Genomic DNA, 27,762 nt, shown 5'->3' on the forward strand with positions numbered 1-27,762 from the left:
TTACATGGAAAACACTCAAGCCCCACTAAAAAATGCCTGAATTTCTTGCTGGGCCAAAGGGGTTACACTACGCCATACAGTCTGTACCCATCATTTTGCCCTCAATGGGGGAGGTGGAGAGAAAAGGGAGGACAGGGAGGAAAAAGATAGAAGGGAAGAAGTAGATGAGGAAGTAGAGGAAGAGATGGAGCTTTGATGTCCCATAGAAATGACAGTAGGAATAGGTTTTTTTCTATTCTGGATGTCAGCAAACCATCTACTTTTCTCTGAGCTAGGCAAAATACTTATCAATTTTTAGAAAATGGCAAAATGTGTTACACTCTTCCTAGGGATTTTGTAGTAAAACTGTCATGCTTAAAGTCTAACCAAGGAACTCAGCTAAACGAGGTTGATGTCAACAATAGGTGGTACTTATTTTAGTTAACTGGATTTTCTCTCCTCTTTAGAACTTTCTCTAACTGGTTCAGGCTAAAGAAGTCTCCTTTCTCTGAACTCTCGCAGCAGTTATGGCTTGTACGACTCATTTGGTAATTAATGATGTTCTACTGCCTTGTGTTATCGCCTATATAGTTTTCTTCAAGTGATAAACATTTTTTTTTTTTTTGCCGTCATTTATCTTAACGGCTGCCCTGTTCTTAAACTATTTAAATCTCTTGCTGTTAATCATCTGTCCAACCTTCCTGTCATCCCATCAATGTGAAAGCTGCACAGGGCAGGAACTATGTATCTCAAACTTCTTTGTGTCTTCCACAGCACCAATATTTTACACAGATCGGCCACGTTGGAAATGTGTGCTGCCTTGGTTAAATGTTATAAGCTTAATTTTTAAGAACTCTAATATTTTTGAAATCAGAAGTATCTATCATCCACTAAAGAATTCTATGAAGTTTGGGTGACAGGTTCCAGCGCACTTGTTGCATGTGGCGGCCTCAAACGTTTTTCCTCATTGCCGTTAGCATCCTCCCGGCGAAAGCGAGGATGCCTTACCTTGGAGAGCTCTTTCGGTCAGGTACTAAAGAGAGGATGCGGGGAAGAGGGCTGGGACTGCGTAAGCGTTTTCCCGGCAGGAGAGACCCGGCAGGTCTGCGCGCCTCGGAGTGGGCAGAAAAGCAATGGACCTTTCGCACCTCTCAGGGATGTGCGAATTGGAGGATGAGAATTAGCCGGCGCTCGGGGCGCCTTGGAGATAAGCTTTTTATAAGTAGAGGTTCGGTGGGGCAGTTGTGGCTCCGGTTGACATTTTCCTTTCGCGTTCACAGACTTCGGCACGCTCGCGCTGCTTAGCGCGGCTGTGTTTTGCCCGGCACCGTCCTCCGGGGCACACAGCGAGCAGGGTGTCGGGGCCGCGGAGGCAGAGGCGCACGCTCGGGGGCGCGGGTTAACTTGCGCACCTGGCACCTGCCACACGGCGAGAGCGCGGGCTGCCGAGCTGAGCGCTGCCACCGCCCCCTCACCCGGAGCGGCCCGAGGCTGAGCACGCTCCCGCGGGCCGGCCGCGCCGCGGAGAGAGTGGGTGGGCAGGCGAGGGAGGGGAAGGGAGAGGAAGGAGAGAGGGAGGGAGGGAGAGGGCGAAGCGCGTCCCCGCGGCGGGGGCGCGCTCTCGCGCGGGCTGCCGGGATCGCTCGCCGCCGCTGTGGTAATGTCCGCCATGTTGGCCATGGCGCAGGGAGCGGATCGGGCGGGCGAGCGGCGGATCTAGTGTGTGGAAGCGGCCGCGGGCGGCAGGGGGCTGTTTTCGGGCGGGGTGGGCGCCCATGCTGTGGCCGGGGGCAGTGAGGAGGAGGAGGAGGAGCGGGCCGGCCGCGCTGCACTGAGGAAGGAGGTGGAGGAGGCGGCGGGAGTCCTCCCCCCCTCCCCTCCCGCCCCGCCGCCGCCGCCCGGGCTGTTCCTGTAAGGCGGGGAGACAATGAGTAAACTCTCCTTCCGAGCGCGGGCGCTGGACGCCGCCAAACCGCTGCCTATCTACCGCGGCAAGGACATGCCTGATCTCAACGACTGCGTCTCCATCAACCGGGCCGTGCCCCAGATGCCCACCGGGATGGAGAAGGAGGAGGAATCGGTAGGGACTCGAGTGTTTATTACCCCCCCTTCCCTCCTCCCCCCTCCCCTTTGTCAGTCGGGCTTCGCCATTCACAGAGCGCTTTACGCTCGCTGGAGGGCGCCGCAGCCGCTCTAAAGCATGGGACCCTACGCTGGCGGAGTAGCGTAAACCCTCTCGGCCGGCGCAGCGCCCGCCCGCGGCCGCCATGTTGTTGCGTCCCAGTGTTGTGATTAGCTCGCAGCGCCGCTTACGCTGCCGTAAGGGGGCCTTGCCGTAAGCGGCGGCCCGGAATGGCGCAGGGGATGTTCTGGCCGCACTTGGCGTACGGCCTCTGTTTACCTTTTTTTTTCTTCCCCCGGCGCGGGATGCGAGAGATCCTTTAGCTAGGGAAGATTTTCCCCCCACTTTTAGATTTAGTTTTGCATTGGGGTCTCTTTGAAATGACTTAACGGAAAGTAAAGCGCTTTCAAAACAAACATCATCTTCCTTCTAGCAAGGTAACCCTCGCTCCCCGGCCCGCGTTGGTGCAGCGGGATGGAGGTGGTGCAGCACTGCGATGGGGGAGGCCGGGGGCCGCCACTACCAGCGGGATGTAGCGCTAGAAAGCCGCTGATCGGCTAGCTCCGCGGAGTGGAGCGAGTCCGTTCGGCCTGCCTAGCCGGGACGGCGCCCGCTCAGTGTGCGGCGTTAGAAAGGGACCGGGGATGTTCAGCTGCAAGCCGCCGGCGCTGCGCTGTCCTCGCGCCGCGTTCCGGAGAATTGTCATGTGTTTTGGGGGGGTGTCTTTTAGAAGTTGAGAATCTACTGCATCGAAATTGACAGCTGCATTTTTTTTTTTTTTATAACAACAGCAGTTCAGGGCAAAAATGCTTTTTCCCCATGATGGATTACATTTTGGATACGGCTGAATTTCACCTGGCTTGACAATGTTTATGACTCTGGAGTGGTGTTACTTGCTTGCGAAGTTCATAGTAACTGCAACCTCAAGAATTTCTTCAATGAACCTATGGTCCCGCCTTATTGTCAACCCCGGGTGTGCGTGGATTGGTTCTCTTGCTTCTGTGACTGTCAGAAGAAGGCCTGAGGTTTCTGTGATTGGTTTTCTCTTTTGACTATTAATATTGCAGGAAATGCCTTTATGCTTTTGATTGGCTGCTCGAGTTGTGACCTCATTATATTACCCTGTTATTACTACTTTTGCTGTGATTGAATCACGTTTCTCGGTGTTTGTTTTTGAAAGCCTTGCACTTGCCGTAGAAAAAGTATGTCCTCAATATCAGATGAACATTCAACTTTTTAAAAAGTAAGCAAGATGAAAACCCAACATTTATGCTGAAGGTTTAGAGTTAAGTCAAATGTGAAAATTCTTTGTTTTTAAATAAAATTTATTTCTAGCTTAGCTCAATTTTCCACGGGAAAGATAATTAAAATAAGGAATAGTATGTACGAGAATTAATTTAATTGAGCTTTAAAAAACACAGCTTGGGATTCCACAAAGTTACATTTCTATTAATGTTATTTCCCGAAAAGCAAGGTGGCTAATGAGTCTTTTTTTAAGATTATTTTTTTATTTATTTTTGGCTTATTTAATTAAATTAATTTATTTATTTGTTGGGTCTTCGTTGCTGCACGGGGGCTTTCTCTAGTTGCCGCGAGCGGGGGCTACTCTTCGTTGCCGTGCGCGGGCTTCTCATTGCAATGGCTTCTCTTGTTGAGGAGCACGGGCTCTAGGCGCGTGGGCTTCAGTAGTTGTGGCACACAGCCTCAGTAGTTGTGGCTCGCGGGCTTAGTCGCTCCGCGGCATGTGGGATCTTCCTGGACCAGGGATCAAACCCGTGTCCCCTGCATTGGCAGGCATAGTCGTATCCACTGCGCCACCAGGGAAGCTCATGAGTCTTAAAGTATCAATATTGTATGTAATTACTTGGACCCTATTATTTTGGTTTGGGAAGAACTTGAATCAAGAAACTTGTTCTAGAATGAATAGTTAGCCCCTGGAAGATATATTACGTTTTGCAAACAGTGATTAGCAATGTACTTATTTATTGCTTTAGGTCCTTGGTCACATAGGTCGTGGTATTTTATCTTAATTTAGAAGAAAACTTGCAATTTAGTTCCTGTTTTAATGATGCATTAAAAATAAATGCTTAACCCCCTTACAATTTTGTACTATAATACTAACCTTTTCAGTAAAACTTGTGATTTTCAATCTAGAGCATGGGTGCTAATTTTTGTTATTTTCGGTAGCCTGCTTCAACTGCCCAATTTTAGGTAAGAAGAAATCCAAATTCTGATAGAACTAGAGTTGAAACTCAGGACTTCTGACTCTTTGTCCTGTCTTTTCTGCCTCTTTAATGTTACAAGTGAAGGGTCTTAAAATCAAAACTAAACAAACTCTGACAGGTAAGATTTATAGTCTAGAGTCTTTTGCTTTCCATAATGTACAGTTGGGGTGTTTTTTTTTTTTTTCTTTTTTAGTAGTGCATTGCCTTAACCACTCAGACACCTCGTCCCATTCTTTTTCTCTTTTAAAGTAACATATAGGTCAGAGGACTTGTGCTTTAATGAGTAACAGCCAATTCAGTTGTTCTTGTCTTATTTATAGGAATTATTAAACATAATTATTTGTTCTTTATATATTCTGCCTTGATAAACAGTTCTAAGCAGCAGTAAAATATAAATTTCATGAATGTGTCACTTGAGTTGTGTTTCAATTTAACTGCCATTATCAAAATATTCTAATTAGTTCCTTTATAAGTATATTCTTTTTAATCACATAACTTGTTAAAAAACAACAACAAAAACCTTGGCTTATGGGTTTATAGTTGTTTCTTGGCATTTCTAAATCATCCACATATGTCCTCTTCCTGCTTGGTTGGCAGAATAATTTGACTTCACTTTATGGGCTTCATGGATCCACTGCCCCCATCTCCCTATCCCCACACCCCAGCCATAAAATGAAGGACTGTCTCTGTGTAGCTATTGGACTATTATTAGACTTTGTTTATGTAGTCATTAACTCAGTTTTGAGTTACATTTTGATAATACCTAGGTGAGGTGGTCTAGGTGTCCTTTGGCACTGGAGCACTCTGTCATTGCTGGACATATCATTCTCTTAGTTCTTCTCTTTTGGACATGAAAGCATACTTCTTTTCTTTCCTTTCCTTACGTTCATTGTATTTGCCTAAGGTCTGCCAGTTGGCATCCTCTTATAACTCAGTGTCTCTGGTGCTCCTCATGGCAGTTGGTCTAGGTCAGATACTTTAGAGTTACCTAGAATCTAAACAACCAGAAAGATCAGGTGATTGGTATTCTGTTACCTCCCCAGGAGTGTTGTATAGTGATAGCTGATGATTTTAATAATATCTACCATTTTTTGAACACTTGTTGAGCTGCAGGTACTGTGCCAAGAACTTTACATATATTATTCCATTTAATCCTCTTTCAAATCAACTTTTTGAGGTATAATCTGTAGAAAATAAAGCAGACCCATTTAAAGCATAGGGTTTAATGAGTTGTGACAAATGTGTACACCCATGGAAACATCATCACAATCAAGATACAGGAACATATCAAATACCCTAAAAGTTCCCTTTTGCTTCTTTGCAAGTCTGTCCTTCCAGTAGTTCTAAGCCTTCTTTCACTACAGATTAGTTTTGTCTTTTTTAGAATTTCATATAAATGGAATCATACATACTTTTTTATGTCTGGCTTCTTTTGCTTAGTGTGATGCATTAAAGATTCATTCCTGTTGGGTATATTAGTCTATATACTGAATGCTGAATAACATTTCAGTGAATTGATATACTATAATATATTCACGCATCCGTCTGTTGTTGGATGTTTGAGTTATTTCTAGTTTTGGGTTTTCATTTAATCTTTGTAACAGCCCTAAAGTTCTCACTGCTGGTAACTGGCAGTGCTAGAATTCAAACTCTTGTCCTTTAATGTAACAAAAACCCATTCTCATAACCACGGTGCTTTGTGTTGACTTCTTACAGAACCCTGAATTATCTTCTGAACTGTTATTAAGTTCATTATAGTTTTTGTGAGTAATTTTTACCCTTTATACTTATGGGAACTTAAAAAAATGATATCGATTTTATTGGCATATTAAATTATTAAGAAGTGTAGTTTTATCACTTAACTGTGTCTAACTTTTGCTCTAGGCCTTTCAGATTTTTTTTCTTTCTTTTTTTTTTCTTAGAAGTCTATCAGCTTTGCTTCTTTGTATATTGGCATCATTATGTTTGAGTGTCTATGGTATCTTAAGTATGTAAGAAATTTGTGGCAAACTATCCTATTTTATTTTTTAGATTTTCTCCTAATAGAATGTAATCTCTGTAAGGGCAAGGATCTTTGCATGTTTTGTTCATTAATATACTCCACTTGACCAGAACTGTGCCTTAACATGTAACATATGCTTGATAAATGTTTGTTGAGTGTTGGATGAGCTTCTGCTTCTATACCAAGAGCTATGTTTTTGTGAAACTCTAGCTCTTTGTGTGTGTGTATAATTCATTAAAAGAATTTGGTAAATTATTCTTCCAGATACTCTTTTTGGGTTTCTTACTTTGGAACTCTGTATACTTAAATACTAAATCTTTTTATTTCCTCTTGAGTCAGAGGCCTCTTTATTTATTTATTGTGCTACGCGGGCCTCTCACTGTAGTGGCCTCTCCTGTTGTGGAGCACAGGCTCCGGACGCAGAGGCTCAGCAGCCATGGCTCACGGGCCCAGGCGCTCCGTGGCATGTGGGATCTTCCCTGACCAGGGCACGAACCCGCGTCCCCTGCGTCCCCTGCATCGGCAGGCGGACTCTCAACCACTGCGCCACCAGGGAAGCCCAAGAGGCCTCTTTAAATGCAGAATTTCTTACGCAGAGTATGGCTGCCATATTGGTCTTTATCTTGCGTTAATTATTCCTCTCATAGGTGTATGTAGCTTTGCGTAAAATACCTCCTCACATTGGAGTGAGCCAAAATCTATATGAAGTATGTGATTCCGCTTGTTTTTAAAGTAAAAGACCATGATTGATTTGGATTGCTATTTCTCTGCTCATGTTAGTTGCCTGATTTTGGTCGTTATCTTAATATTTTAAGTGATATTTTGAATGATAGGGTCAGAATATATTCAGTCTGTCTACCATTTCAAAGTTATCTTTGGTACTAATGTATTTCATGTTTCATAATAGAAGGGCTCTAGGATACAAAATACAATTTTGTAGATTGATATTATAAAAACATTACACATTTATTATTTCATCAAAAGCAAATATTGGCCAGGTATCGTATAAGTGCCAGGTTTTATCTAAATAAGATATTGGAAAACTGTTTAAAGGGGTTTGAATATCAAAAATATTGTAAAGCTGTGTGCTGAAGTGTTGTTAGGATTAAAAGAAGCATATGATACAGATCTTGACTTTTGGGAACTTAAATGAATCATTGAGGACTTAAATGAGTCATTGGGGTCAAAAACATATCTTAAAGTTAGCAAAAAACTACCAGGTTAAGTCAACCTGACAGACATTTAAAAGAGCATTAGAAAAAGTTAGATGTCAATATAGTTGATAGGAATAAGAGTAAACTGTTGCTGGAATGTATAAAGAAGTCTTCTTGGAAAGAAATTTAGTAATTTGGGCTTTCAGGTTTGATTTTATAATGTATGTTGAAGCAAATACTTGAGTACAGGAATATTTAAAGCAAGTTCTATGGATGTTAAGTAGACTAAAGGAAGGTTCTTCCGTGTTATATTTTTAATCTATCCTTGTTTATTCTTTTTACCCTGCTGATAGAAACTGCAGGACGGTAACACTCTTGTTATTTCTGAGCACATTATTCTCTTAGCTCTTTCTCCTTTATTTGGACATGCAGATGGCTTTCACTTCTTTTCTTCCCCTTCCTTTGTTCCCTGCTATATCTTCAGCACTAGAAACTGTTTAGAACATAGACAGCACTATGTAAATATTTGGTGAATGAATGAATAAAAGTTGGGATGGAGATTAGATTTTTGAAAGAGGAGAATTATACCAGATTTTAGATAGTTTTAAATGTTAGGTCCAGGAGTTTGTAGGAAGGTGTAGAACAAAGTATTGAGGTGTAAGTATGAAGTCTGTTTCTAGTTTTGGTTCTGTCCTTAAGTGGCCATATGATCTGGGAAAGTTTGCCCTACCTTCTCTGAGCCTCACGTTGATCATCGCTACCATCACAGCTACCATTTATTGAGTGTATGTTAGTGAGTGTGTTGAGCATGTGCCGGGCACTTTATTAAACTCAGTAGGTGATTTAGAGCTCATTATAATGGTAGGATGTGTAGGTGCTATTATCTCTTTTCCAGAAGAAGAGACTGAAGCTTTAGAAATTAAACAACTTGCCCAAGGTCACCCCTACCTGTACCAGAACATGGGAGAGCCAATATTTTAACTCATGCCCTGCGGGTGGTTGACTCCAGTGCTCTCATCTTCACCATTGCTTCATCTGTAAAATGAGTGGGTTGAGAACTAGATGATATCTAAAGTTCATTACATCTCTTCTGTCCAATCATTTATTAGCCTATGGGCACGGAGGAGTCATTTTGTCTCAGGGAATGATGTTATGAAAGAAACTTTGTGGAGAATGCCTTTTGTAAACATGTTCCTTTTTAAAAAAAAGTTAAAGGAGTGGTTTATATGTGATCTGAAGTTTAGATTTCTTATGCATCAGTTCTTTAAAAATGAGGCCTAAAGATATTTGACATGTGGGACCATTAGGTTGGTTTCAAGTAACAGAAACCAAATTTGATTTCTTTAAGGTTCCTGGGGGATGTCTCACAGACACCAAGGAAGGGTTGAACAGTCAAGGCTTGGCCAGCCAGGAACCAGGGCAGCTGTGGTCCCGTCAGCAGCAACTGACATTAATATCACTCAATTTTAGTAATTCTTGACTTTTGAGAAGTAGTATATGGTAGTGGTTAAGTGCATGTATTCTGGAGCCAGACTCTATGGGTTTGAGTCCTCGGGTGGATTAATTTCATCTGTAAAATTTCATGGGGATTGTAGGGAAGATGAATTGTAGTGTGCTTGGAATAGTTTGTGACATGCAGCAAGCATTCAATAAACATTAGCTATTATCATCACTGTTGCAATTCTTTTAGCTTCAAACTCCAGATTCCTTGCATAGCTGTAATCCAGAGGGCAGACTTTGGGGGAAATACCAAGAAGTAAGGGATGGAGACAGTGATCAGTTCTCTGATGACGCATTCTGAAGAGGGGCATTGGGATAATCTCCTAAATCTCTGTCTGTTGAGATGTGGTTATCTTATATCAGAGTTTTTAACAAGCATCAAGATCAATGTCAGACACTTCCGAAGGCAAGACTTTTATAAAGTTATGCTAAGGAGTCTGTTGAAGTAATGCCAGTTCATCTGTCAGAAGATGACTTTCATGTGCTTGAATGTTGTGTTTAACCACATTGTATTAAAGTTTCACACTATATCATGCAAAACAAATAAACAAACCAACAAAGAAACAAAAACAAAGCCCTCCAGATTCCTGAGATAGAGGACATTATTGATTTAGCTTGTATCAGGTATCTATCTACTTCTGAGTCACGGAACAGGGGAAGTTAGTATATAAGTGCTGTTAAGGGCTACTCTCCTGAGAATGGGGCTTAGCTAGGGAGCTGCCCTGAGAGACCTACTACTGGTAGATATATAGCATCATTATTAGAAGTTACTAAGTTAGATTGGTTTAATCCGTTGTTTGATCCAAGGTGAATGTGTACACTTAGTTGTGTTTTTGCAAACCTCAAATTTGTAAGGTGTTTTAAGGAGATTAGAATATTTTGTATTATGTTTTTTAATGGAACTTGAATTAAGGACTTTAGAAGAAGTCTCCAAAATCCTTTTAAAGAAAGCAAATGTTCCACACTTACTAATATTCAGAGCAGTAAGGGATGAAATTTTCTGTGACTTCAAATAAATTATTTAACCTTCCTGGCCCTTAGTTTCCTCATTTGTGAAATAGAATTGGACTGAGTGATCTTTAAAGTACCTTTGGCTCTAAAAATTACTTACTGCTTTGAATTCACATGTCTACTTACTGGGCATATTGTACAGAATGTAAACCAGGTGAAAAGAACTAATAAATGAGAGACTGAATATTAGGAAGATATTAATAGGTAAAATTTAACTCTTTAACACTATTGGAATGCTGTCAATTTGGTTTAGAGTTCTTTTTTTATGAGGATCAGTTACATTTATCCACTATCTTGTACTATTTTTTTCTAGAGATCAAGAGAGCAATCCACTCTGTGTGTTTTGGGTATGATCAGTTCCCTTGCTTTCATGAAATTTTCTTTCACTATCTTTATTACTATTACTCATTGCTATAAATGTTTTGAATTTTGGTATACTTATAGCTCATAACATGAGTTTATTTTAATTTTCTGATATCTCATGTTTTTCACTTGAGGTGTGTGTGTGTATGGGTACGGATATAGCATGGCAGAGTAAGTACATGTGAGAGAATAGACATTTATTTTCTCACGTAGACCAGATGCCTTAAGGATGCTTTGATGTCTTTGTTTTATTCAGCACAGGCTGGATACCTACCCAGGCACTTATGTGATAGAAAGTTTGTAATACAGACATTGACCATGATCCTGGCACTGGGATTGAGTTTGATTCTATTACTAAACATACAGCTGGGCATCTTATTTCATTTTAAGTAGAGGTGAAGTAGAGAAACAGTAATGGAAGCATAGGGGACAGCATGAGGAGGAACGGATGATAGGTAGGAATAAGCCATGAAGCAGACCCATGTAGATAGCAGAAGGTCCATTATAATTATTTGATTTTTATCTTAAAACTGATTTTTTGCCTTGTCTACACTTAAATGGAACAGAACTTCAGATTTGCCTACTTCATCATGCAGTACTGTTCTTTGTGGGATTAATACTGGAGGAAGAGGACAGTCACTTCCAGATTCTCCCTACCACTTCCAGATTCTCCCTACCACCATTTCCTTATATCTGCTTTTAGGTTTTTTTTCTCGTCAGCTAGTTTTACTGTGCAGAGGAACACAGAGTGGAAGAGTCTGCCTGTCTGTTAGCTCTCTAACTCACATCCGTATCTCTGCTTTTCTCTTTCTTACCACCTTTTTTGTCGTTGTTGGCAGAAGAGCATGAGATTGTTGGTTGGGGAGTTGACAAGCAGCCCTAAATTGTACAGCTAATTTGATGAAGTTGTTGGAACTTTGACATTATGATGTAGGTTTCAGTTTTGGCTTCTATCACTTTCGCTCTGGGCAAGATAAATTACTTTATCTCTTTAAGTCACATTTCTTCATACGTTTAATGAGAAGTATCTCAAAAGGTAATTTTAAAGATTAACTTTTTTGTAAAGACTTAAATCAGTGCCTTATACAGATGACTGTTGTTTTTTAATTATTAAAGACGATTTTCAGTTATACAGGATAATAAATGTGAAGGAATATAGAAGAGTAAAATATACAGTATCTTCATACATTACTCTGTGGTGTGGTTTCACGTTTTTTCTCCTGCCAGTTAAATATATTTTTACAGCTTTCAAACATTAGCAAATCAGTATGTATATTTTGCTCCTTCCATCTTTGTTTCCTGGCAAAGCAGTTAACAATCAAATTGATTTAAAAAATGAAAGTCTTTAAAAATTAGCAGCCAAGAGGACTAAATCTTCAGCTAATTCTCAGAGTAATAAATGAATCCTGAATAATTGCTAGTTAAATATTGTATTTGTTTTTAGAAGTTACTATTTTTTTTTAGACAGATTTGTCATGGAGGAAACTCATGGAGATTTTAGTGATGAAAATCTGTTCAATGGGAGGTGTACTCTAGAGAATGAATGATGAGAGATATTCTAATATACCAATGAACCCTGAGATGAACACCTAAGTTTGGGAACTTTGGAAAGCAGGCAACTGAAGAGGGTAATCTTGTCATTTATTTGATCCTTGAGATGTTTCTAAACTGGGACATTTTTGACATTCAGTTCGTAGCTGGTTGAATGGACTGTCACAGGCATACCAGGATGTTTGTTACATCAGTCTTCTGCCCACTAATTCCTGGTAGCATTCCAATTGGAATAACCTCTAAATGTTCCCTCCCTCAAGTTTTCCTAATGCGGACTATTGCAGTTGATTTGAGAACCATTATCCAAGGCTTCTTAAATTTTTTTTGTTACTTGGACTCCTTTGGCAGTCTGGTGAAACTCCTCAGAATGATGTTTTAAATGCATAAAATCAGCTAAACTAGTTATATTGAAATAAGTTATCAAAGTATTAAGACAACTTTTTGTTTGTTTTTTGTTTTTTTGCGGTACGCGGGCCTCTCCCTGTTGTGGCCTCTCCCCTTGCGGAGCACAGGCTCCGGACGCACAGGCTCAGCGGCCATCGCTCATGGGCCCAGCCGCTCCGCGGCATGTGGGACCCTCCCGAACCGGGGCATGAACCCGTGTCCCCTGCATCAGCAGGCGGACTCTCAACCACTGCACCACCAGGGAAGCCCAAGACAACTTTTAATTTACGTGCTTTGTTAACGCATTAATAATAGGATCTAGAGTTGGGTCTGATTATCTTTTCGAAGTGATGGTAAGTATAAATATTTTGACAAGTGCAACCACTGTAACATGACAAAGAAAAGGTTTGTGATTTCTGTTGCATTGCTAGGTCACAAGTATTGCTAATACTACTGTGGTCTGTTGCCTATGTTAATAATTGAAGGAAATGGTAAATTTGTTAGAAGTTAGTGAAATTAGAGAAATGATTATTTTCTCACCCAAGTTCATGGGCCCCTCAATGCTTTCTGTGGATATTTTGGGGAATATGACCTGAGGTTCAGAACCCCTCAAGAGTTTCTGTCGCCTAAATGGCAGTTCTATTTCTGTGTCATCCTTGTCCCCAAAATATAGTCAGGCTACGGATTTTATCCCCATCATTATAAAGGAGATGCTACTATAAACAGAAATTTTTTTTCATGTTTAAGACATTTTCTAGCTTTTTAAAATTGAAAAATAATAGGCCCACATGATTTAAAGATAGAAACCTTATAGCAGAAACTAACATGCATAAAAAGTAAGTGTCCTTCCCTACGTCCCCAGACACTCTACAGAGGCAGCTATTGGTAGCATTGTGTGCACGTGCGTGCGTTAGAAAATTTCTAAATAAATGCTTTTTACTTAGTAAAGTAGACACATTTTTCTCTTGTTGTATTCATTTTATAAGTGAGTAATATGTGACCTTAGAGTTAATTTCTTAATCTAGTGTCATAAAGTCAGGTAATTTTGATTTTAAATTTCTTCTCTTTAAAATCTCTCAGGAATTGGGAATTGGCATATTGTAGTTTTCTGTTGGATTGTTTGGAGTTTGGTTATTAAACCTTAACTTGTTATTCCCATGTGGGAATTTGGTTGTTAGTAAGCCTTGCATTGTACATAGTAAGGCTTTTATTTATTTTCCTATATATAAAGTATATTAAAGTCAGATTAACTGTAGATTAAGTAACTTGTCAGTGTGTGTTTTCTCTAACAATTATTTACAGTTTTGAATAGCATCCTAGGCCAGAAGAGCAACAATAGGATACCCTTTTGAAGAAAGCTGTCTTATTTCAGGTACCACTTCGGTAAGGTGGATCTTTCGTACAGATTGCACCCTGTCAGAGTTTCACTGTGGTTGTCTGTGATGTTTATTCATTTAGTAAATAGCTCCATGAACACAGGAACTGCGTCTGTTACCTTTGTATCGATCATCCAATACAGTGAATGACATATGGCAGTTGCTCACTAAATATTTGCTGACAGAATGAACAACGTCTGCTTTGTACTTGAGATACAGAAAGGGGTAAGATGTGCTACCTGTCTTCATCTTGTAGTTCCACCGAAAAGAGTACACAGATAACTCCATGTGAGGTTTAGTGTGTTATGTGGAAGATAAAAATGATATTGTGGAAATTTGTGTCACAAGGGACATGATTTGAATTGGAGTAGTATATATGAATTTAAGTAATAGCTAATTGAGTATAATACATTATTTAAGTAATTTTTACAAATTAGTTTTGAAATTATTTCCATATGCCAGAACGCCATGAGTTTTTAAAGATTCATGTCATTACTTTTCACGGGTGTGTGAAAAGTAATGGGTGTGTGACGCCCAGGAGAGTTGTTAGAGGGTTGAAAGAATTTTTGTGGTCTCATGTAAGTTCACTTCTTAGGCAAGGCAAACTTGTGTTAAGAATAGTTTAAAGAGTTCTGGGGAAAAGGAAACTTTGTGTTATGGAGGATGGCCTTAAGAAACAGTGCTGCTTGATTATTACACAGACATTGTACAGATTTACTTATTTTGGTTTAAAGCACAGGGGCCACTTTCCATAAAGAACTATACTAGGAAGAAGATTGTCTGTACATTATAGGTGCTTTGATAAGTAGTAGTTACCCTTCAGCCTTATTTGAAATAGCTCAACCATCTTAGCAGAATTCATCAGGGCTTTCAAAATACCTCAAGAAAAAAAAATACAAAAGGTTTAGGTCAGTGATTTTCAAATTTTGGCATGCCTCAGAATCACCTGGGACACTGATCACCTGGGCTCCATTCCCAGAGTGTAGGGTTCAGTAGGTGCAGAATGGGGCCCACGGAATTTGCATTATTAACAATTCTCAGGTGATCCTAATGCTGCTTGTCCAGTGACCCCACTTTGAGAACCACCAATTTAAGAAGGAGAATAGTTGTTCTCATCTTGGCCACACATCACATTATCTGGGATGCTTTTGTAAAGTACAGGTGTAGGCTTTCTCCTAGGTTTACCAATCAAATCACAATTTATGGGTGATTCTGATTCTAGATAGGAAAAAAGGATTAGTATCTGTGCCTATGATCCCTGCCTGTCTGCCTTGCCATTTTACCACTTCTTTCAGGGTTTCTTCTCTTGTGCTCTCATTCATTGGCTTTCAGACTTTTTTGACTGTAACCCTGTGTGTGTGTGTGTGTGTGTGTGTGTGCGTGTGTGCGTGTACCCCAAATAAAGTACAGCTTGACACACACCTACTAATGTACAATCAGTTTTATTTTTTGTAGTAGTTGTGTTCTATAAAGTTGCCATGTACAATGAAATAGCGAATATTGAACCGTTGCTCCTCGACTCCTTTTGGGCTCTGGTCACAATATTTCATCAAGCAATCAATGCATAACCTTGCATTATATGTGTTTCTGTTAAAGATACTTTTATATGTGGTTGATTTATTGACATTGAACTTAGAGGCAGCAGCACTATAGCTCATGCCTGAATGAAGCTTGTCTAACATATTTTCTCTGTAAAGCACATTACAGCCTTCTCCTGCTTAGAGACATTAGACAGCACCTCACTGTATGTGGGGGAGAGGCGCGTAAACAATGATATCATCAAAAAAACCCACAAAAATGTAAAAAGCATGGAATGTTAAAAGGACACGTGTTTACAGTATGAGAGCTGAAGCAGGAAGTCAGAGCATTGCCTTGTTCGACCTCAACAGGGAGCCTGTGGACCAGTGGGGCGACTCAGATTCTTTGCCACTCTGCACATTCTGTGAATGACTGTGAAATCAAAGTACTGATTTTGGGGTCACAGGTAAACTTTAACTAGTAGGTGAATTTGCAAGCATGGAATTTGTGAGCCAGTGAGGATTGGCTGTACATATTTTTTCCCTTTTCATTTCTGTTTTGTTAAATGAGCTACTCTGTTGATTTCATTTCATGATTCACTAGTGGTTCAACCCACAGTTTGAAAAACACTGCTCTAACTCAGCAACAGAGATTATGTATTATTTACTCCTTATGTAATGATAAAATAGTAAGTGATATTAAACTCTCTTTCCATGTGTACACACACTCTCTCTTCTTTCATTTAGAGACCATAGAGTTTAATCTTGATAATAGGGAGCTAGGCTTTTGGAGGTACCTCATCAGGTTTGTCTTTGTAAAAGGTCAGTATTGTCAGATGGATCATGGAGGGCAGCCCATGGGTGGTAGCAGCAGTGGGGGTGGTGGCGGCAGTGGCAGAAGACTAGAGACAAAGCTAGCTATGAGGCCAGTGCACTGGAAATGGGGTTTCTAGCTGTGTGTTTTCAGCAGATTTGTGATAGAGTGAAAACAATTTTGATGCCTCGTGAATTAAGAGATTTCAGTTGTCTTAATTTTATATCAGGGTTTCTTAACTAATGTCTCTGGTACCTAGATAGACTTAATGGGGTCTGAGAACTTATTGAATTTTTTTTTTTTAACCACAGTTTTATATGTATGTCTCCTCCTTCTCTCCAATCACCAGGTTATAATGGACTAAATGACTCAGAGGAAGTTAAGAATATCTTTTTAGTAGATAATACAGGTTTTTTTCATTGTTAAGCCTCATTTTTTATGAATCACAAAGTTCTAAATATTCTGAGATGTCTAAGGAGGTATTTTTAAAGCCCTATATTGAATTTATACTATTGTGAAACACAGAATTTTATTCACGGATTCTTGGGAGTTTTTTCATGGAAACCCGTCATTGAAGAATATAAATGTATTGATTATAAAGGAAGAATCTTTGTTTTAAGCACTAAAGTAAAATGTATTGTTTGCTTGTATTGCAATGGAATTGTGTTTAGAAACAATGGCATAATTAAGAGTTGCCTAACTTGTTCACTTTCTACTGTTAGGACATTAATACAGCACAGTAAGGTACTCATTCTGTAGATCCAATTTTTTCATCCAAATGGATATCTAATTGTCCAAACACCATTTTTTAAGAAATTATTTCTCCCTGGTTTGAGATGTGACTTTCCTCATATTTGAATTTTCTTAGGCATTTGGGTTTATTTCTTAACTTTCTATTTTGTTTCATTGTGCACAAAGTTTATTGTCTTAATCGTTAATCATTTCATTGTCTTTATATTTTTATCATTTAAAAAAAAATCTGATAGGGCTAGTCATTTCTCCCATTCTTATTGCTCTCCTTTTGCAGAGTTTTTCTTAATTGTTGCTTATTTATTTTTCCATATGAATTTATAATTATTTTGTCTAACTCCAGAAAAAAATGTTGGTGTTTTTATTGGAATTCACCAAACATTTATAAATTAGCTTGTAGGGAACTGACATCTTTGTGATGTTGACTTCCTATCCAGGAACATGGTTTGTCGCTTCACTTGTTGCAGTCTACTTGATTATCATTCAGGAGCATTTTTCTTATATTGGTTTTGTGCATTTTTGGTTAAACTTACTACTAGGAATCTTATCTCTTTGGTTGCTATTATAAATCTAATCTCCTTTTCCACTATACCTTGTAACTTGTTATTGTTAAACTTACTACTAGGAATCTTATCTCTTTGGTTGCTATTATAAATCTAATCTCCTTTTCCACTATACCTTGTAACTTGTTATTGCTTGTGGTTTTTTTTTTTTTTTTTTTTGTGGTATGCGGGCCTCTCACTGTTGTGGCCTCTCCCGTTGAGGAGCACAGGCTCCGGACGCACAGGCTCAGCAGCCATGGCTCACGGGCCCAGCCGCTCCGCGGCATATGGGATCTTCCCAGACCGGGGCACGAACCCGTGTCCCTTGCATCGGCAGGCGGATTCTCAACCACTGCGCCACCAGGGAAGCCCTGCTTGTGTTTTAAAAAGCTGTTGACTTCTATATGTTAATTTTATATCCTGTGACTTTATTATTTAATTGTTGGTACTTGTTTTGGAATGGCTTCTCTTGGGTTATTGAAATGTAGTATCATATCACTTGCTTATAGAGGTAGTTTACCTCTGCTTTTCCAAATAGTATACCTCTAATTGCCAGATAGAAGGAGATGCATAGGGCAGGGTGTGGGGAGAGGGACAGAGAGTGTCCATGTCTTCCCTGAGAGTGCCATTCTCCCAGCACCTCCATGTGTTCACCAACGTGGAAAATCTCTGAACCCAGTCCTTTTGGGTTTTTTTATGGAGGCTTCATTACATAGACACGATTGATTAAATCATTGGCCATTGGTAATTGGTCTGCATTCTGCCTCTCCTCTCCCTTGCCCAGAGGGGAGTGGTTCTGAAAGTTCCAACCCTCTCATGATGTGATTGGTGCTCCTGGCAACCAGCTCCCATCCTTAGGTGCTTTCCAAATGTCACTTCATTAACATAGCTCAGTGGTGTTTAAAAGGGATTTGCTAGGAATATCAAGACACTTTTATTAGTCTTAGCACTAAGGAAATTCCAAGGGCTTTAGGAGCTCTGTGCCACGAATGGGACAAAGACCAGATATATATTTCTTGTTTTAAATCTCAATATTACAGTATTACGTATAATTTTCAAAGAATTAGAATTTATCTATGTTACATATAGTGACATTATCTTAGCCAGAATTTTGTATTTGGCAGATATTTTTGTAAAATAGATTTATTGAGGTATGATTGACACATAAACTGCACATACTTAACGTGTACAGTTTGGAAAGTGTTTACATCTGTATACACCTGTGAAGCTATTACTACTGTTAAGATAATAAACATATTCATCACCTCCAGTAGTTGTTTCCTCATGTCCCTTTATAAGCCCCCTCCCACTTCAGGCAAACACTGATCTGATTTCTATCACTGTAGATTAATGGGTGCGTTTTCTAGACTTTTATGTGAATGAGATCATACAGTGTGTTTTCTTTTTTGGTCTGGCTTCTTTTACTCAGCATAGTTGTTTTGAGATTCATACATATTTTAGCATGTATCAATATTCATTCCTTTTTATTGCTGAATAGTGTTCCAGTTTATGGACATATCACAGTTTATCCATTCACCTGTTCATTGAATTTTGGCTATGACAGATAAGGCTGCTTTGAACATTTGTGTATGTACATCTGCTTTCATTTGTTTTGGGTAAATAATACCTGGCGGGTGAAATGGCTTGAACGGTCGGTAAATTTAAAACGTTTCATTAAAAAAAAAAAAAAGCTGTCAAACTGTTTTCCAGAGTGGTTATACCATAGTGGTACCTTTTGTGATATGTTTACATAGTTTAGAACCTTGCTACTCAAAGTTTGGTCTCTGGATTTGGTGTTACCTGGGAGCTCCTTAAAATTGCAGAATTTCATACTCCATCCTACAGCCTGTTGAATCAGAATGTACATTTTAAGTAGATCCTTAGATGGTTCAGATGCACATTAGAATTTGAGAGCTCTGGTTTAGAGCTGTAGTTCTCAACCTGCTCCACTCCCCCCCCCCTTTTTTTTTTTTTTTGCTATAACCACTTGAGGGCTTTGACACTTCTGTGAAATTCTTAAATGTGGCTGGGAGGTGGAGGAAGGTTTTTAAAAGTCTTGACAGATAATATTGATAAATTTGAAATGTTCTGTCCCTCTCAGATGATTGCTTTCTGGTGATTTGCTTATGGCAATAAAGTGTTTTAGCCTGTTGCCCATTTCAGATTTGGTAGTTTCAGGAGGAATTGCTTCCCAGGCATTTTTCTAGTATAGAGCTCTCTAGTTTGGCACAATTTCTTGTGGGTAAGAGGTACTCATTTTCTTTCTGTGTAATTTATCTGGTGAATGGGTCCATTTGCTAGCATTTTTTCCCCCTAATGTTCTTATTTTTCTTTTTCATAACCAGTGGTCTAATTTTTTGTTATTGTCATATATAGGTATCTTAAAATTTTCAATATGGGTTATCTATCTACTCTTAGTATTCAAGGGATGCAAAATAATATCAGAAGTTGACTGTTAATCAATAGATAAATTAACTGAATATCAAATAATGCCTTTTAAAGCCAAATATCCATCATTTATTTTGCCTGCTGTTTCGAATTTTTTTCTACTACTACTCATCCTCATTTATTGTGTGAATATTTAAGACCAAGCCACATTGATGTTAGTGTCACCTTCCTAAATTAGTGTTGATGTTGAAGGTCATGGTCTTAATGAGCATTAGAAAATTCTCAATTTAAAACAAGGTTTCTGGACTCCCCTGGTGGTCCAGTGGTAAGACTCCACGCTTCCGGTGCAGGGGGCAGGGGTTCGATCCCTGGTTGGGGAACTAAGATCCCACATGCTGCATCACAGGGCCAAAAAATAAAAATTCTGAAAATAAATACATAAAATGAGGTTTCAAAACCCACAATTAGAAAACAAGAGAGTAAACATTTACTTTATCAAGTGGAACAAGTTAGTGATATATAACTTTAAATTGTTTTCCAAAAGTTGATTTGTTAGACATTCTAGAATTATAATGCTTGTGATAAAATATTTCTACACAATAAGATTGCTTTCACTTTTTCACTTCTGTTTAAGATATGAGTTACTCAGGCCAGTAAAGCCCCTTACCCCCATTTCTTCTTTACATCCCCACAAGCAGTTAAGGGAGAAAGAGAAGCAATGAGTGATTCAGTTCTTAATCATTTAAAATTTAACACAGCTGTTTTTCAGAAGAGAAAAATCTTTACCCTGTTATTAAATTCTAAAAGGAATTTATTGCAAATGGGTGCTTATCTGTTTAGTTGATAAATGCCTTAATTTTTTATAAATTTACTTTATTTTTGGCTTCGGGGCGGGGGTGAGGGTCTTCTTGCTGCACGCGGGCTTTCTCCAGTTGCAGCGAGCGGGTGCTACTCTTCATTGCAGTGGCTCCTCTTGTCGCAGAGCACGGGCTGTAGGCATGCAGGTTTCAGTAGCTGCAGCACGCAGGCTCAGTAGTTGTGGCTCACGGGCTTAGTTGCTCCACATTATGTGGGATCTTCCCGGACCAGGGGTCGGACCCATGTCCTCTGCATTGGCAGGCAACCACTGCGCCACCAGGGAAGTCCCGATAAATGCCTTTAAATACAGTTTTACAGGAAAAAAAGAACAGAAACATGAATAATGTGACTGTTTACTTTATTTATTTTTAGCTAAAGCTGATTATTTCTTTGGGAGGCAAAGTTAATGAAGTACCTGCACGTTTACTTACCAAGGCAGTATTTAGAATACTAGAGGAGTGGATGACTAGTATGTGCTTTAGGCCCGTGTTTTTCAAAATTTCTGGTGAAAGACCAGTTGTTGTTTTTTAATTTTAATTCATTGCTTGCTAATACTTTTCTCAAGTATAAGGAAAATGAGTTACTAGAAAAGTTAAATAAAAGAAAAATGTGGAAAATACAAGGAATCTTTTATTATTATTAATTTTAACAGACATAAAATTACTGTCAAAATGCTTCAGAACTTTCTAAATGCTTATTCTAAATTTCTGTACCACAATCTGAGTACCATTGCTTTAGACTGGTGGTTCCCACAGATTTATTATCACTTTGGAACTTGTTAGAAATGTAAGTTGTCTGGTTCTATCCCAGACCTACTGAATCAGAAAATTCTGGTAGTTTTTCTAAGCAGTCTGTTTTGAAACAAGACCAACAGATGATTCTGAAACACACTGAAGTTTGAGAGCCACTGCCTTGACCTTTTTCCTAAAATGCTGATTAACTGGGCTTTTTTTAGGTGGAACTGGATAGAGTTTAAACTCTTGAGTGCCAACTATTAAGTAAAAGAATGAAATATAGGGTTAGTTACAAAATTAAATCTGTTGAGGATTCTTACAAAATAACATGTAATTAAAGTAAAGATTGAAATGTTTGATGTGCTAAATGAATAAAGAGAAGATTCTGGTGTTTTGAAACCAGGATTATGGATCACATAATTAAAATTATTTTGAGGGCTTCCCTGGTGGCGCAGTGATTGAGAGTCCGCCTGCCGATGCAGGGGACCTGGGTTCGTGCCCCGGTCCGGGAGGATCCCACGTGCCACGGAGTGGCTGGGCCCGTGAGCCATGGCCGCTGAGCCTGCACGTCCGGAGCCTGTGCTCCGCAACCGGAGAGGCCACAGCAGTGAGAGGCCCGCGTACTGCTAAAAAAAAAAAAAAAAAAAAAATTAAATAAATAAATTTTAAAAAATAAAATTATTTTGATAGAGTTGAAAAGCTTGATACTGGTCTCACCTAGATGAAGACTTTGTTGGTCAAAACTCTTCATGGTTGTTAAGACCTCAGGGTTGCATAGCAACTGATTCAAACAGCTGTAAGTTGGATGTGTGGCAGGTTGTTTCAGTATATATTCATAGGAACTAGAACATTGTTATATTTCAGTGTTTGAAATAGGGTCTTTGTCTTGATTAATCTGTTTTATCTTCATTGTCCCGTTTGTAACTAGGAGATAGAAATACAGTTGATTTTTGTATATTGATTTTGTATCTTGCAATATTGCTAAACTCACTAATTTTAGAAGGTTTGTTTATAGATTCCTTTGGGTTTCCTACTTAGAAGATCAAATGGGTCTGTGACTAAAGGCAGTTTTACATCTTCTTTTCTCAGTCTGGGTGCTTGCTCACTCCATCTTTCTGCCTGCCTGCCTGCCTCCCGTCTGGTGATTACACTGACTAGAACCTCCAGTACAATATTGAATAGAAGTGTTGAGAGCAGATATCCCTGTCTTATTCCTACTTTTAGGGAAGAAGTATTCAGTATTTCAATTAATTATGATGATGTAGTTTTTTTGTAGATGCCTTTGATCAGGTTGAAGAAATTCCCTTTTATTTTTAGTTTTCTGAGAATTTTTGGAATGGATGTTGGATTTTGTAAGTGCTTTTTCTATGTACAGAGATGATCATACAGCTTTTCTTTTTTTGATTTATTATTATGGTGATTACATTGATTTTCAGTGTAAACCAGTGCTGCCTGCATTCCCGGGATAAACCTCATTTGGTCATGTATTGTACTTTTAATAAATCATTGGATTTAATTTGCTAAATTTTTGTTTAGAATGATTACATGTATGTTCACAAGGGATATTTGTAGTTTTCTTTTCTTGTAATGTCTTTTTCTGATTTTAGTATCAGGGTAATACTGGCTTCATAGAATGAGTTCGGAAGTATTCCTTCCACTTCAGTATCTCGGAAAATTTTTTTGTAGAGTTGGTATTATTTTCTCTTCAAATATCTGGTAGAATTCACCAGTGAAGCCATCTGTCTCTAGGTTTTTCTGTGTATGAAGGTTTTTAACTACAGTTGAATTTCTTTAATAGACGTAAGATTATTCAGGTTACCTAGTTCTTCCTGAATGAGCTTTGGTAGTTGGTTTCTTTCAAGCAGTTTGTCCTTTTCATCTAATTGACAAGGTTATTGGCATGGATCTGTTCATAATATTCTCTAGGATGATGTCTCTCTTGTTTCTGACATAAGTAAATTGTATCTTCTCACTTTTTCCCTCACTGATCTAGCTAGAAGTTTATCAATTTTATTGATTTTATTAAAGAATCAACTTTTGGTTTCATTGATTTTTCTCTGTTGATCGTCTTTGTATTTCATTGATTTTCACTTTGATCTTGATTATTTCCTTTCTTCAGAGTTTACTTTGGGCTTAATTGGCTTTTTTTTTCTAGTTTTTTAAGGTGGAAGCTAATGTCATTGATATGAGACATTTCTTTTACAATGTTCAGAAGCTATAAATTTCTTCCAGAGGGCTTCTTCAGCAGCATCTCACAACCTGTTTTTTTTTTTTAATTATTCCGTTTAAGATACTTTCTAATAGCCATTTGATTTCTTCTTTGATTCTTGAGTTATTTAGAACTCTGTTATTTAGTTTACAAATACTTAGTGGTTTCACAGAGATCATTCTGTTAGCAATTTCTAACTTAATTCCACTGTGAGAACATAGTTTGTGTGATTTGAATTCTTGTAAATTTTTTGTAATGTAGTTTAGAATATATCCTGTCTTGGTAAACGTTCCCTGTAATTGTGAAAAGAAGATGTATGCTGCCTTTGATGGATGGAGCATTCTGTAAAAAGTCAGGTCAAGTTAGCTGGTAGTGTTGTTCTTTTGTTGTTTTATTTATTATTGAGAGTGTGGTATCGAGATCTCTAACGTGGATTTATCTATTTATCCTTGAAGTTGTATTCGTTTTACTTTATTTTACTTTTTAACATTTAAAAAATTTTATTTATTCATTTTTGGCTTCATTGGGTCTTTGTTGCTGAGCACGGGCTTTCTCTAGTTGTGGTGAGCGGGGGCTACTCTTCATTGCAGTGCGCAGGCTTCTCATTGCGGTGGCTTCTCTTGTTGCAGAGCATGGGCTCTAGGTACATGGGCTTCAGTAGTTGTGGCTTGCAGGCTGTAGACTAGAGTGCAAGCTCAGTAGTTCTGGCGCACAGGCTTAGTTGCTTGGCGGCATGTGGGATCTTCCCGGACCAGGGCTTGAACCCATGTCCCCTGCATTGGCAGGCGCATTCTTAACCACGGTGCCACCAGGGAAGCCCTGTATTCATTTTAGTTTCATGTATCTTGAGGCTTTGTTATTAGGTGCATAGATGGGTCGGGTTGTAATGTTCTCTTGACTAATTGATTCATTTAAGCATTATGAAATAAACTTCTTAATCCCTGGTGACAGTCTTTGCTCTTAACTTTATGTTGGATGTTAATCTGGTCATAATAAGTCTCTTTGATTAGTGTTAGTATGGTGTATCTTTTTCCATTTAAAATTTTTTAACTTGTTTATGTCTTTATATTTAAAGTACATTTCTTGTAGGCAGCCTATAAATTGGGTCTTAATTTTTTTTAATCCAGTCTGGCAATTTCTGTTTCTTAATTATCTTGTTGAGACCATTTATGTTTAATATGATTTTTTTTTAAGTTAAGGCTTTGTTATTTTTTTCTTTTTTTAATATCTTTATTGGAGTATAATTGCTTTACAATGTTGTGTTAGTTTTTGCTGTATAACAAAATGAATCAGCTATACATATACATATATCTCCACATTCCCTCCCTCTTACGTCTCCCTGCCCCACCCTTCTAGGTGGTCATTTTTAGAGCAGTTTTATGTTCACAGCAAAACTGAGGGAAAGATACAGAGATTTCCCATACACTCCCTGTCCCCACAAGTGCATAGCCTCCCCCATTATCAACATCTCCACCAAAATGGTACAGTTTGTTACAATGTTACTTTTTTTTTTTCTTTTTACTATTAATGAGCCTACATTGACAAATGATAAATGTCCAAAGTCCATAGTTTACATTACAGTTCACTCTTGGTGAATTCTGTGGATTTGAAAAAGTTTATGACGTGTATCCATCATTATGGTATCGTAAGAGTGTTTTCACTGCCCTAAAAATCCTCTGTTTTTATTGCTTCCCTCCATCCCCCTTCAACACTGATCTTTTTACTGCCTCCATTGTTTTGCATTTTCCAGAATGTCATACTGTTGGAACCATTTTCAGAGGGGTAACTATGAGGCTTGAGCATCCATGGATATTGATATATGCAGGGGCTCCTGGAACCAATCCCTCTTGGATACCGAGGGATGATGACTCTTTCATGTGTGGTGCCTTCGGTGTTGTATCTAAAACATTGCCATACTCAAGGTCATCTAGGTTTTCTCCTGTGTTATCTTATAGGAGTTTTATAGTTTTGAATTTTACATTTAGGTCTGTAATCCATTTTGTGTTAATTTTTCTGAAGGATGTAAAGTCTGTCTACATTGATTTTTTTGCGTGTTGATGTCCAGTTGTTCAAGTACCGTTTATTGAACACTGTCTTCACTCCATTATGTTGCCTTTGCTGCTCTGTCAGAGATCTGTTGACTAATTATGTGAGTCTCTTTCTGGGCTCTCTGTCTTCTTCCATCGAACTATTTGTCTGTTCTTTCCCCAGTACCACTCTGTCTTGATTACTGTAGCTTTATAGTCTTGAAGTCAGGTAGTATCAGTTCTCTAATTTTGTTCGTCTCCTTCAATATTTTGTTGGCTAATCTAGATGTTTTACCTCTCCATATAAACTTTAGAATCAGTTTGTCAATATCCACAAAATAACTCGCTGGTTTTGATTGGAATTACATTGAATCTACTATATAGATCAAGTTGGGAACAATTGACATCTTGATGATATTGAGTCTCCCTGTGCATGAACATGGGCTATCTCTCCATTTAGTTAGTTCTTCTTTGATTTTGTTCATCAGAATTTTGTGGTTTTCCCTCAGAGATAGTGTATACATTTTGCTAGATTTACAACTACTTCATTTTTAGTGTAAGTGATAGTGTGGTTTTAATTTCAAATTCCACTTGTTAATTGCTGGTATATAGGAAAGCAGTTTACTTTACCTTGAATCGTGCAACCTTGCTATAATTATTTTATTAGTTCCAGGAGTTTTTTTGTCAATTCTTTCATATTTTCTACATAGACTATCATGTCATCTGTGAACAAAGACAATTTTATGTTGTTTTTGCCAATGTGTATATCTTTTATTTCCTTTTTTCGGTCTTGTTGCATTCACTAGAACTTCCAGTATGATGTTGAAACAAAATAGTGATAGGGAACATCCTTGCCTTATACCTGACGTTAGTGGGGAAGCTTCAAGTTTCTCACCATTAACTATAATGTTAGCTGTAGATTTTTATCAAGTTCAGGAAGTTCTCTATTACTAGTTTACTGAGACTTAATATGAGTTTTTATATGGTTAGGTTTCACTCTGTCATCTTAATGTTTTCTATTTGTTTCTTCTGTTTTTTGTTCCCTTTTCTTATTTTTCCTTCTTTTGGATTATTTTTTTATGATTCCATTTTATCTCTGTTTTTGGCTTATTACGTATAGGTCTTTGTTTTGTTACTTCAGTGATTGCTTTGGGGACTTGGTTCTCAATAGGGTCTGATTTATTTCCCAGAGGACACTTGATCATTCCTGGAAACTTTTTATTTTTCACAACTAGAGGGTGCTACCGACATCTCTTTAGTAGATGTCAGGGATGCTGGTAAATATCCTACAAAGCACAAGGCAGAATTCCCACAACAAAGAACTACCTTGCTCAGAATGTCAATAGTGCCAAAGTTGAGAAACTCTGATTTTGGGTATACATCTTTGTTCCAGTCTACCTTCAAGTGACATACCACTTCTGTACAGTGTAAGAACCTTACAATAACATACTTCCACTTCTCCCTGTCCAGCCCTTATGCTATTGTTTTCATTCATTTTACATATGTATAAACCCTATAATACATTCTTATTTTTTTATTTAAAGAACCAATTATTTTCAAATACTTTGAAATAATAAGAAAAAAATGTATATATTTACCATTGTAGTTATCATTACTCCTGCTTTTCATAAGTATGTCTTATAGCTAGGCTTTCATCTGGTATCATTTTTCTTCTTTGCAAAGGACTTCTGTTAACATATCTTGTAATGCAGGTCTGCTGGTGATGAATACTTTTTACTTTTGTACATCTAAAAATGTCTTTATTTCACCTTTTTTATATGTGGAAAAGCACATGATACAAGTTTATCTTCTAAACAATTTATAAATGTGCATTACAGACTGCTAGCTGTGTGAATTGTACAACAGATCTCTAACTTTGCCTTTGTTTTTGATAGATATTTTTGCTGGATATAGAATTGTAGGTCGACAATTTTTCCTTCTAGTATTTAAAAAAATGGTGCTCTAGTCTTTTCACTTGGATTATTTCTGATGAGAAATCACATGTCATCCTTATCTTTGTTCCTCTGTGTTAGCATATCTTTTTTCCAGTTTGGTTAATGGAAGCAGGTGATCTTTCTAGCCCTGAGTGACAGGCACTGTTCCCACTAATCCTTTGTTATAGTTCATTCTCCACTGTTACGTAGTTTCTTCACACACAAGTGCTGATGAATATTTTGCTGAATACTCCAGGGAACCCTCTGCAGATCTCCTGGGTTCTCTCTCTGTGTAGTTTTTTCCTCTTTGGTACTCTTCCCT

General features: G+C 38.5%; 1 protein-coding gene across 1 annotated transcript in view; it reads left to right on the top strand.

Moving 5' to 3' along the window:
- Positions 1-1,577: 1,577 nt before the first annotated feature.
- The window catches only part of EPC2 (enhancer of polycomb homolog 2), a 111,270-nt gene continuing 85,085 nt past the window's right edge, over positions 1,578-27,762 (top strand). The window contains exon 1 of the mRNA XM_059054323.2: positions 1,578-2,059. Within this exon, the coding sequence (XP_058910306.1) occupies positions 1,907-2,059 (153 nt within the window). The 5' untranslated portion in view covers positions 1,578-1,906. The remainder of the gene's footprint in view (positions 2,060-27,762) is intronic.

The sequence above is a fragment of the Kogia breviceps genome, chromosome 2 (assembly GCF_026419965.1).
Source record: "Kogia breviceps isolate mKogBre1 chromosome 2, mKogBre1 haplotype 1, whole genome shotgun sequence".
Lineage (NCBI taxonomy): Eukaryota > Metazoa > Chordata > Mammalia > Artiodactyla > Physeteridae > Kogia > Kogia breviceps.